Here is an 11843-nt window from a genome sequence, read left to right on the forward strand (position 1 = left end):
TTGTAAATGATATCACGTACATCTTTGGATACACAATGGGATATGCTAGTAGGAAGTACAAATTGAATGTAAACAATATTCATAGATCAAATGATTGGTTGAGGAAAAAGTCATCGTACCTCAAAGTTTACACATAGTTACTCCACTAATTACTATATTCATGGTTAGAGATACCCTTACTTGAATCATTTTGTGCCAATCGTTGGACTTCAAACCAGATAGTTGCTCCACACCTCTTTTCTTTTTCTTTATGAAGGCTCCCTTGAGACATCTCATACATCCTGTGGGTGTTCAGAAGTTATATATTTATTCCTTCACTATTTTTTCCTCGTTCTTTGACAACATCCAAGGTGCATGGGGTAGCTCAATCTTTCCTTTGGGTCCAATGCGTGGCCAGGCTCATCTCATGCGACCAATGTTACGTAAATCCTTCCTTACATTAACTGAATCACGAGCCCCTATCAAGTGATCCCATAATGTAGATACAACATTTTTGAATATGTGCATGGGGTCCAATAGGTGATTGATCTTGAGTTCATCCAGTACAGAAGACGAAAAAATATAGAGAACCTAACAAACAAACAATATATTATGTAAACAATTCATCATACTAAATACTTTAAAGTCAATCAATAGAAATGCACTTCTTACCGACTCATGCCGAGTGGAGGGTGGCTGTCGGCATTAATCCATCTTTCCTTCCAATCTCGAATGGTTAGAGATTGTGGAGTCATTCCATTAGTAGGGAGAACATATTTGGGATGGTCAATAGGAAGAAATCGATGATGATTGTCGTAGATAACCTTCTTTAAATGTGCTGGCCTAGAGGAAACTAAAGAGGGACCGCAAATAGGACATGCATGATATCCTGATGTGGTTAAACCTGAAAAAACAAGTGAATTAATAAAATGCAATTGATTCAAGTCTTGAATTTCAAATATAGAGTTATATACATGTACCTGAACACTCTCTATATCCTGGAAAGTCATGCATGGTCCACAACAACATGGCCTTCAATGTGAAATCTCTAGAGGATGCAGATGCACTTGTATCTTGCACCTCAATACCTTCCCATAACATTTCTAACTCTTCAATCAAAGGCTCTAAGTAAATGTCCATGTTTTTTACCTTGTGCTTTCTAGGAATCAGAAGGGACAACATTACATGTCCCTTTTTAATTGCCATGGATGGAGGAATATTATAGTTCACCAATACCACTGGCCATACACTGTATGATGTGCTTTTGATGCCAAATGGATTGATTCCATCCATACCTAAACCAAATCTCAAATTTCTTGGCTCTTCTTTGAAAACGGACCACAAATTATCTATATGTTGCCATGCCAGTGTGTCTGCAAGGATCCTCCATTTTCCATCACTTGAATGATTACTAGCATGCCATGACATGAGCTTTCCAATAGACTTACACTTGAACATAAGTTTTATACGTGGAACAATCGGAAAATGTCGCAAAACCTTACGAGGCAAATCATGAATCCCACGAAATAAGACACAATCATTGACACATGCATGGATCTTGACATAATCGAGGCCTCCCAGAGATGTCAATGTCTTGCTTGCTCTCTCTTAGTTGGAAATTTGTTTCCTTTTGGAAGCATTTGTGGTAATAACCTACATATATTTTTAAAAGTGAGTTAAAAAACCACCAACATATATTTTAGTCTGATTTCAAAATAGAACAATTAATATTATGATTCATAAGCCAAACTGAATTGATACCTACTTCAATAATGCATCCAAACTGACATTACTCCATCCATAAATTGTTTGCAAGTTAAGTATCTCAAGGGACGCACGAAGAATGGAGTACATACAACCTTCATACAACAGAGTAGATGATGCTACATATAGTGGATCATCTGGCTTCATAGAGTGACCTTCTCCCTGAACCGGTTGCGAAAATAGATGGTGTACCATGTTGTCCAAAATCTCATCCTCTACGACTTGATGGGGCATTTCATGAGGGCTACTATCATGGTTGTGAGTCTCTACTCTTCTTGAAGACTCTGCCTCCTCGCTTCGATGTTTTGCAGCCTCTCGACGCCCGGGAGGGAGCATCTAAGAATGTGGCACCGCACCTTGCTCAACCACAAAAGGGAGTTTCATGTACGTTGATATATAATTCCCGTAACATAGACTAGCAATCTTAGTAATTTAAAAAAACAATGAATACCGGTGATTTTTCTCGGTCCCATTCTCCATACAAGCTGAGGTGTGACATTGCAATCCGACGTGCTCGAAAAATACACCCTCGACAATGATCACACATGCATTTAATTTTTTGTCATAGCCATGCATCTCGATTATGAAGACGCAATGTTTCATCCTCACTTAAGGATGTACTCATTGACTCATCAGCATGCACCGCACTAGGTGATGACGACGACATGATTAAACCTAATTCATGAAAACATCAAAATATTTGTCATTCATATATTTACATAAAAACTTAAAGCTAGCGTATTAATTATTCTAAGATCTCAATTTTAAATACACAAAAATCATCATAAATACATTAAAACTTATGATAAGAATTCACTATCAAAACTTATCTTAAAAACAAAAAATTATGATAAAGCCTAAATGCGCGTCTATATCCGCGTTTACGTACATGTTTATATTAGCGTCTATTTGTGCGTCTATGTTCGCGTCTATACTTGCATCTACATGAACAATATACGTGCATATACACGTAAAAATAGACGCACACGTCAAAATTCAAACCATACTTAAATCATTTCTTTTCAAACTGCGCCTTTCCTTTCCTGTGTTTTTTGCGGTTCTAAAGCTTGAGTTTAGCTGACATGCAGTCTCTTCATGCCTCACCTAGTCTCTTCATGCCTCATCTCCTCATGACTCACCTCTTCTTTCATTTTAAACACACAAGAAGGGAAAAAGGAAAGCCAAGGAGAGGAAGAAAGAGAGAACAAGAGAGAGGAGAACAAGAAGAAGCAGCAAGCAAGCAAGCAAGCATCAAGGGAGGGTAACTTACCAAGGAGAGGAAGAAGGAGAAGGAAGAAGCGCTACCACCCGCCACACCAAACACCCAAGGTGAGTCTCTCTCTCTCTCTCTCTCTCTCTCTCTCTCTCTCTCTCTCTCTCTCTCTCTTTGTTTCTCTCTTTCTCTCTCTGCTCTATCTGTGTATTAGGATTTCCGATTCCATTATGTATTGCATTTTGTAAATCATCAATGGCGGTCGTCGGACTAAAATCAGCCGACTGAGCGCGTCTGCTAGCACGCCTACATTTCAGTGTAGATGCAGTTATAGACGTGAAAAAATGTTTCCTCTCATTGCGTCTAAGGGCGCATCTTAGAGCGCGTGTACTGGCGCGTGTGCAGGTCAATCTACACGCGATGATACACGCACGCGCAGATTGACCTAGAATATGCGTCTAACAGTGCGTCTATACTGCATGTCAGATGCGAATATAGACGCGCTAAACAGAAGGCTGACTTTAGGAGCGCGTCTGAGAGCACGTCTAACCTGCAATTTAGACGCGGTTATACACGCACTAGCTCTCCCATCTCTGATAAAAAATAATATATTTTTGCAATGATGAATGTGAACAATCCCATGTTTGTGTTGATCAGTTTTCTTGTTTATGATAAGCATTAGCACTTAAGTTTTATGCTCAATGTCTAAAGAAAGCTCTTTGAAAATGTAGGTAGTATATGATTTTTTGTATGTAAACAAATTTGTCTTTTTCTTGTGTTTTTTTTGCAGATGTCGTATCCTGGTTCATCTAGCAATGACCCGGATTTGGATCGCATGAATGATACATTGGCCTCGTTTGACAAGGGGATCAATGCATTTTTTGGAGGTTTTCCTAGTAGGGAAGACTTCATGGGAGAGATGACCAGACACCTTGGCCGCTCTCCCACAGCGGACGAGGTATTCAGTGTCATGTCTGGAACACCTCTAACGTCTTTGTCTGGCACTACTTCCCAAACTCCAATTGCAGGTACTCCAATTGCAGGTACTCCATATGCAGGTACTCCATATGCAGGTACTCCACGTGCAGCACATGTATGTGCATCGGCTGAAGCACAAGCATCTGTAGAAGCACGTGCATCCAGTGAGGCAGAGGATAGTCAACAGAGAGGGAGGAGGGAGAGTCGAGGGGGAGGTCGAGGCTTGTGTAGGGGTTGCCTAGGAGGTGGCGAGCGATCACCCTCACCAGTAGATCACGTAGAGGAGCTTATACGCCAGTACTATAGAGTTACAGATGCTCGTGGCATCTTCCATGATGATGAAGGAAGGGATGTAATGGCGTACATGAGGAGCGTCATGCATGCGACGTATAAAGATTATTTCATTGCCTTCAAAAATCAGAAAAGCGGCTTGTGGCAGGAGGTGTTGAGGGCAATCCATAGGAGGTACCCAAATCCAGAGGGTCAGCGATTCTTAGATGATTGGGGACGTACAAAAGTGAGAGATATGCTTCACAACAAAAGATCCCACCTCATGACACGCGCCAGGGACTCACTGCCGAGGTAGGAGGAGGGGCGTGGAGTCTATAGCCAACCACCTATGTGCCACTGCATAGAGTGGAAGAAAGCCAAGAAGAAAGGAGCAGAGAAAGTGAAGAGTCGCCAGCACGTAGAGGCGCGACGGATCCAAATGGAAACAATGGGATCGTCGCATTACGGATCGGGCGGCAGAGAGTCGTGGGAGGCAGATTTTGTAAGTATATTTTGATTTTTAGTTTTTTAAAATTTATATTTCTTTCAATTCTTTATATAAGTTATTCTAATATATTGTGTCTCATAATTGTTTGTATATATCATAATTGTTTTGCAGACTACTATCGTTGGTAGGATACCTACTCCTAGAGAGGTAGGTTACCATCGATGCCATTATAACCGCGTAACCACATGGCTTCACTTCTATGAGAAGGATCTCATCACTGAGGACCAATACAACTGGGCTATGAGGATTCGACAGCCAAAGGAGGTATGTTTTTCTTACTTTCCTTTTAAAAGTATAGCTAATTATAACTTTTTCTCCACCATGTCTACGTAAGCAACCTTGATCTTTTGTGTGTGTAAGTGAACCCGGATATGGAGCATAGCGAGGAGAGGGATAGCGATGCTAGTAGCCATGGTGGTACTAGCGAAGATGTTTCTTCTTCAGATTCGTAGAGGAGCACCATACCTCCTCTATGGCCTTGTTTTCTTGTATATGTATGATCCATCTTTGAGCCTACTGCTTGCGGGGCTACGCTTTAGGTCGCAAGCACTTAAACTTCCCATGTAAATGTTTTTGATCTATAATGAATACATGGACTTTTATTTTTAATTATCGTGGTTTTAGATCCATTGTCTTTTTCCCAAATGCACAATCTGATGTATGGGAGGGAAAAAAAAAACCAGAGAGCTTTGCAACCACATGCTCTTTGGTTTTTTTTTTCCAGTTCTGTTTTGCATGTCTATCCACGAGTCTAAATTGCAGAAAATGTGCGTTCATATGCGCATCTACATTGTAGAGTACACGCGCTTATACACGCGCTAGATAATTCAAATTTAAAAAAGAAATTAAATATCTTTTTTTTAAAAAGGAGATTTTTTGTTTTTCGTTCGCGTCTACGGGTGCTTGTAAAAGCGCATCTATAAGCGTGTCTATATGCCCGTTTAACTGCCAAATAGACGCGCTAATAGACGCGTAAAATGAATTAAATAAATAGCAATTTTGGTTTATTATGCGTATGTATTCACGCGTGTATATGTGCGTCTATTGCGCGTCTATTTTTGCGTGTAAATCCGTTCATACATGCGATTATAGACGCGACACGGTAGACGCACAAATAGACGGGCGGATAGACGCACCCGTAAGATTTTCTCTATATTCAAAAATCGCGTCTAAAAGTGCGTCTATGAGGCCTTTTTGTTGTAGTGTAAGAATGTATCCTTTATGCGATAATGAGTTGGATTAATATGTAAATTCAATTCTTTTACTAACTTTGCGGAAATAAAATCATTTGTGCTCCCATCATTATGCAAAACAATCTTTTCGTGACCATGCACAAAACATTTCATCGTTAATAATGAATGAGGATTTGGCATACCTGGTAAAGTATCTGAAGCAGTATTGATATGATTATCATCTTCTGTGAAATCTGGCATTTCTTCATAGTCTTCATCTTTAGTCGCTCCCAAGTAGTTAATTGGAACAGATGGCTTCTTGGATTGACAATTTACTACTAAGTGTCTAGGTCGTTGACACTTATAGCAAACTATAGACTTTGCTTTGGAAACATTGGTAATGGCTGGAAGTTTGGGTATGTTGGGATTTGGCTGGAGAGATAGCTTAGGATTTGAATTTGTGTTTGATGGTAAAGGAGGAGGTTGAGTCCAGGATTTACGGAAAGAAGAAGAAACAAAGTGATTTTGATTGAATATTCAAAAGTTAGAATTGAATTGCTTTGTACTAAAGTTACCGTTGGTTGGAAATTGTTGGGGTCACTTTTCTTGTCTACGAATTTTGTATTCGGTATCATGGGCTAAAGAAATTGCATCTTCCAAAGTCTTTGGCTTGAATATGTTTACTTATGCATAGAAGTGACCAAGCAAACCAGACATATACTTGCACTTGTGGATCGTCTCATGAACATCTTCAAGCATTCGAAGTTGCAGTAAGGCACTCCAGAAACGCTCAGTGTATTGCGGAATAGGTTCATGATCTCTTTGTTGCAGAAGATCCTACTATTTGATTGCTTTTTCATGGAATTGAGGTGAAAGAAAATCTTGTAAAATTTTCTTTTGAAAGGCCTCCCAAGTAGTAGGACAATCAATAATCTTGTGGACAACAATCCACCATAACGATGCTTTGTCTACTAGATGGTTAGTGATGCATTTGAGTTTATCTTTTTTAGCGTATTGCTCTTCATGAAAATACTCATCAAATTGAGTGATAAAAGTGAGAACAGTTTTTCTGTCACGTTGCCCATTAAAAGTACAAAATTTGATTTTTTTAAAACTTATCTCGGTTTCTTTCCTGAGAGACTGTGCATCAAGTGTCACAACAATCGTACATCGAATTACATCTTCGAGTTATAACTTTCATGAGAGACAGTGGATCGTTGAACAGTAACTAGTTGTGCTTGCAAAGTTTGACATGCTCTTCATTACTCTTGAAGTTGTATCATAATTAGGTCCAATTTTTGCTTCATGCTCATTGGTGACAATTACGGCCAGTACATACCGCCGTTATGTTCGATTAGATAAAGAATGTTAAGCTTTTATAAAGCTTAAGATTACTAACCTTATTAAAGCTCTAAATTTTCAAATCCTAAATCTCCTACATAGCAGTTGTTCTTATTACCATATTCTCAAACCAGCCTTCAAGTTTCAACAAGCCTATGTTTACTTCTGTACCTTGACAGACTCAACTTCCAGCAAGTAGATTGTCACATAGAGATTATACGGAAGCTGTATTTGCTTGGAAGAAGACCATCATAAATTGTCGTAATTGCAAAAGAAGCAAGATCGTAAAAAGTCATTTTTTAAAAAAAGCAAGCCTTGTAAACCTAAACTTGAACTACACTCATCCCTCTAATAAGATTTCAAGTGTGTGAGGTTGTTTGAGATTTTGCAGAATGTCCAATCAAAATATGGAAGATTTTATGGCCGAAGGTGATTTACCGGTGTGACGATTGAAATTGGGAGCTCTGAAGTCTTTTTAAGCTTATAAAGTTTTTTTTAAAACTCCAAGCTTAAATTTCTTCTTCTCTGTTTCTTTGTCAACCAAAGGAACTTACAAAGGATCTTTAGAGGTGGTATTCCACTTCTTGGGAGTGGTCATTCACAATTTGATAGCACAGCAGGGGGTTCTTCACCGCTAAGAATACACTAGCATTGACAGTTCGGTCGTGAGACTGCATGTAGAGCCCATTCATTCCAAGAGCTTCGCCTTTGTGCGAGATGTTAAGTGATTGGAAGCCCTTGATCTCAGCTTCACACTCTAATACCACTTGTGCACAAATCAGATGTTGTATGCGCGTGTAGTGAATGCTGGAAGGTCCCCAAGAACAAAGAACTCTACTAAAACTCATAAAGTAAGAAGAAGGTTTTGCATGACGTGAGGTAAAAGACAAATTGGATACAATCTCCCCCCATGCCTTGTGTAAGCACTCCACAAAGTATGTATTTATACATTTATTCATCTCCAAGCTCAAAAAATAGTCGGATTGTGCCCAAATACAATGTCTAATAATAAAATATTTAAATCGAACGCCTATGCGCATACAAAATAATAAATGTTTGTCAAGCACTTCAATAAATAATCGCGCCTAAATAAATATTAGCGTCACGCCTTTGATGATAAGGTGCGCACCAATCAACAATGATAATTTCTTCTAGGTAATATGAATATACACTATCGCCCGGTGCTTCCCAACACCACTGCTACCTGCTCTAGACATCAACTGAAGTATTCACAATTATTAAAAAATAATAAAATTAAATCGACAAAAGTGAATACATAGCAGTATTTAGCTATAAAATAAATAAATAGATTGGAACTCTATCCTAACCTTAATTTAATACGAGTACACTCTAAACTCATAAACGTCTATTAATTTAAATACATATTTTGCAAAATCACCTGCTATGGAATCACCCACATGCACATTAAATTAATACGACGTCCGAAAAGGACAGGCGTTCTCGTCAACTTCTCGCACAAGGACTCTACCTTATGTACGAGCCCTGACAAATAAATATAATTTTATAAAATCCATCGTAAAATCTCACAGAATCCACCGTGAAATAAAAACCTAATGAAATCCAATGTGATCTCACATAATCCACCGTGGAATATGCCTCCTGGTATTAGTACCGTATGGTGCCATCAGAAGTTTTACAGGGGGCTTTATGTGTGCCATGTGGCCCTTAGCAAAACCTTCTAGTAATAACAATAAAATATGAATACATGTAAAGTTTAACCTTTCAATGCTATCAATATTTCAAACTTGCTTTTGTCCAATTCGTACATAATAAGCAAAATCTATGGATTCATTTGGGGAGGGGGGCCGCGGCGGCGGAGGCGGCTGCGGGGCTTCTAAGTATATATTTGCATTTTCATTAATGCTCAAGAAACCGCGTCTCGTGAGAGTGGAGACACAATCCGGATTGAGTATTGGACAGCAGCTTGTGTCGCAAGGCTCTCCGGTCTTGCAGCTCAAGGCCTCTTCGACAGATATTCTTTTGTTATATAAGAGTACTGAACACACACGACCACAAGCACAAGCAACGTGATCTCTCTCTCTCTCTCTCTCTCTCTCTCTCTCTCTCTCTCTCTCTGTGTCGCAATGGGGCAAGCCCTTAGCCGCATCTTCTACAAGTTCATTCTTCTTCATCGTCAAGACGTGAGAATATTGATGCTGGGTTTGGACGCTGCAGGTACTGCGATCCTCTCTCTCTCTCTCTCTCTCTCTCTCTCTCTCTCTCCATCATTTCACTGATTTCTGTTTTGTCGTGTGAGGAGCCTCAACTGATCATGGGGGCGAGGCTGATCTTGCGTGTGGATAGTGTACTACTTTATAATGACTGCAATTGTGACAGGCAAGACCACCATTCTGTATCAGCTGAAGCTGAACGAGAGAGTGGCGACCGTTCCGACAATCGGCTTTAACGTGGAGACTGTGGAGTACAAGAACATCAGCTTCACGGTCTGGGACGTCGGCGGTCAAGCCAAGATCCGCGAGATGTGGCGCTTCTATTACCAAAATACACAGGTCCGCCGCACAGACACAGAGAGAGAGAGCGCGAGAGAGAACGAGAGAGCGCGAGTGGACCGCCGAGGGGCGCGCCGCCGGGGGCGGCGGGGCGGCATATACTTATGTTAATTATTAGCATATAATAATATAATATACATAATATATAATAATATAAGAATATGTCAAGATCCCCACTCATATAATATACATAATATATAATAATATATAAATGTGTCAATACCCCCACTCATATATTATATATGTATTGTATATATATAAATAATATAATATATATAATATATGAATGTTTCAAGAACCCACGCCCCCATTCACTTGAGGCAAATCAAGATTGGTCTCTCTCTCGAAATTAAATTCAATCGGAACATGCATACACTCTGTCAGCATAGACCAACAAGCCCTTCATGACAAAAAAAAACCACAAATATATAAAATATGAATGCGCTTCCAAATTTCACTGGCTTGCTCCAAAATAGATTTGTGAAAATTTACATATACTTTAGGTATGGGTAATGCATATCATCTATGTTACATGGTTATGCTTACTTAAATATATTTGTATATAGATGCTATATATACTTTAGATATGGGTAATTCATATAATCTATGTTACATGGTTATGCTTATATTACTTAAATATCTTTGTATATACATGAGAGTAGAACCAGTTTCATCATACGATGAGATTTTTTAGATAATTATATGCATGCATGCATGTTTACATGGATTCTTATATTTGTCCATGCAACTATCCATGTGTCTCTCTAAATATACACTTAGTACTAATATATCAAGCAACAAAGAGTTCTAGAATGGCATGTGCTTGTTTATATTTGAGTCTTACTAGAGAACAAAGACTTCAAAACATGCACATGCATAAAATTAATACACGTGTTCCAAACAAAAATGATTTCTATGTTCATATGTGGTGTATATGTATATATATGTATGTTATTGAGCACAATCACACATACACAACAAGCACACATCAAAAGTTTCACCACTCTTATATACAAGTTGTCAAAATGTATGGCCTTGTTTAAATCTAATTTTTTTCTTTGTACTCTTGAAATTAATGTTATGTTTGTTTTTGTAGGGATTGATTTTTGTTGTTGATAGCAATGATCGAGAAAGAGTGGACTTGGCCAAAGATGAGCTCCACAAGTTGGTGAGCCAACAGGAGCTACAAAATGTAGCTGTGTTGGTGTTGGCTAATAAGAGTGATCTTCCATACTCCATGCCGCTAGATGAGATTTCACAGAAGTTGGCTTTGCATTCAATGCACTCTAATCCATGGTTTATTCAACGTTGTTGTGCTACAACAGGAGAGGGATTGTATGAAGGCTTGGACTGGCTATCAAAAAACATATCAAACTATCCAAAATAACTTGTTGTGCAATGTTTCGTACATGTTCATTGCCTTCAATACTCTGTAAAATGAAGTAGCAAACAATAGTTTGCATTATGTATACATATTTGTATCAATGTTGGTATTTTATTTTACCACACATGAATATTTCTCCAAACTCTTAGTGGGTTCACTATATGTATATCCTCTATATCAAACACAATATTTGTGAGTTTGGGAATTTTCCAATTCTCATTTTTTGAATACTAAAAAGGTGGCATCTGGATAACATGCCCATAAGTTTCTCAAAACCATATTATGTGACCTATCATTGGAAAGCGCTTGAAAAATGGAATCTATTGAGCTATAGAGTGCTCGATTTTGAGTTATAGTGTTCAAGTTATGACAAATCCAAAGATTTGACCACATGTCCCAAACTTATGGAAAATTCCCATATTTTTCAATATGGTGTTATCACGTGTTTAAGGCCTATTTTAAAATACCCTTATCTATGAATTTTTCTTAAATAAAATACACCCCTTTTCTATTCAATTTGTAAATAACCCCTTTATGTGGTACCCTGTTGTATGTTTTAAAAAAAGTTTAAAATTATAGTTTAAAAACCCAGTCTTTTGAATGATATGCTTACATATTTATGAGTGACTTCAACAACCATGAGTCCAAATGAGCCCTATCTTTTTATTTTCCTAAAAATCACCAAATAAGTAACATATGATAC

General features: G+C 38.4%; 1 protein-coding gene across 1 annotated transcript; it reads left to right on the forward strand.

Moving 5' to 3' along the window:
• Positions 1-9273: 9273 nt before the first annotated feature.
• On the forward strand, positions 9274-11339 carry LOC148024935 (ADP-ribosylation factor-like). Its single transcript, XM_087693787.1, has 3 exons — positions 9274-9421; positions 9584-9756; positions 10853-11339. Exons 1-3 carry the CDS (start codon positions 9331-9333, stop codon positions 11141-11143), a joined length of 555 nt encoding a protein of 184 aa, XP_087549913.1. The 5' UTR covers positions 9274-9330; the 3' UTR covers positions 11144-11339.
• Positions 11340-11843: the final 504 nt, after the last annotated feature.

The sequence above is a fragment of the Lygodium microphyllum genome, chromosome 15 (assembly GCF_053477565.2).
Source record: "Lygodium microphyllum isolate KBCC chromosome 15, Lygodium_microphyllum_v1.1.10, whole genome shotgun sequence".
Taxonomy (NCBI): Eukaryota; Viridiplantae; Streptophyta; class Polypodiopsida; order Schizaeales; family Lygodiaceae; genus Lygodium; species Lygodium microphyllum.

Bases quoted from the DNA above. Each gene is read 5' to 3' on its own strand.
- LOC148024935 (XM_087693787.1), top strand. From the start codon at position 9,331: ATGGGGCAAGCCCTTAGCCGCATCTTCTACAAGTTCATTCTTCTTCAT. The intron at 9,422-9,583 runs GTACTGCGATCC...CAATTGTGACAG, and splicing joins GCTGGGTTTGGACGCTGCAG to GCAAGACCACCATTCTGTAT. The intron at 9,757-10,852 runs GTCCGCCGCACA...TTGTTTTTGTAG, and splicing joins TCTATTACCAAAATACACAG to GGATTGATTTTTGTTGTTGA.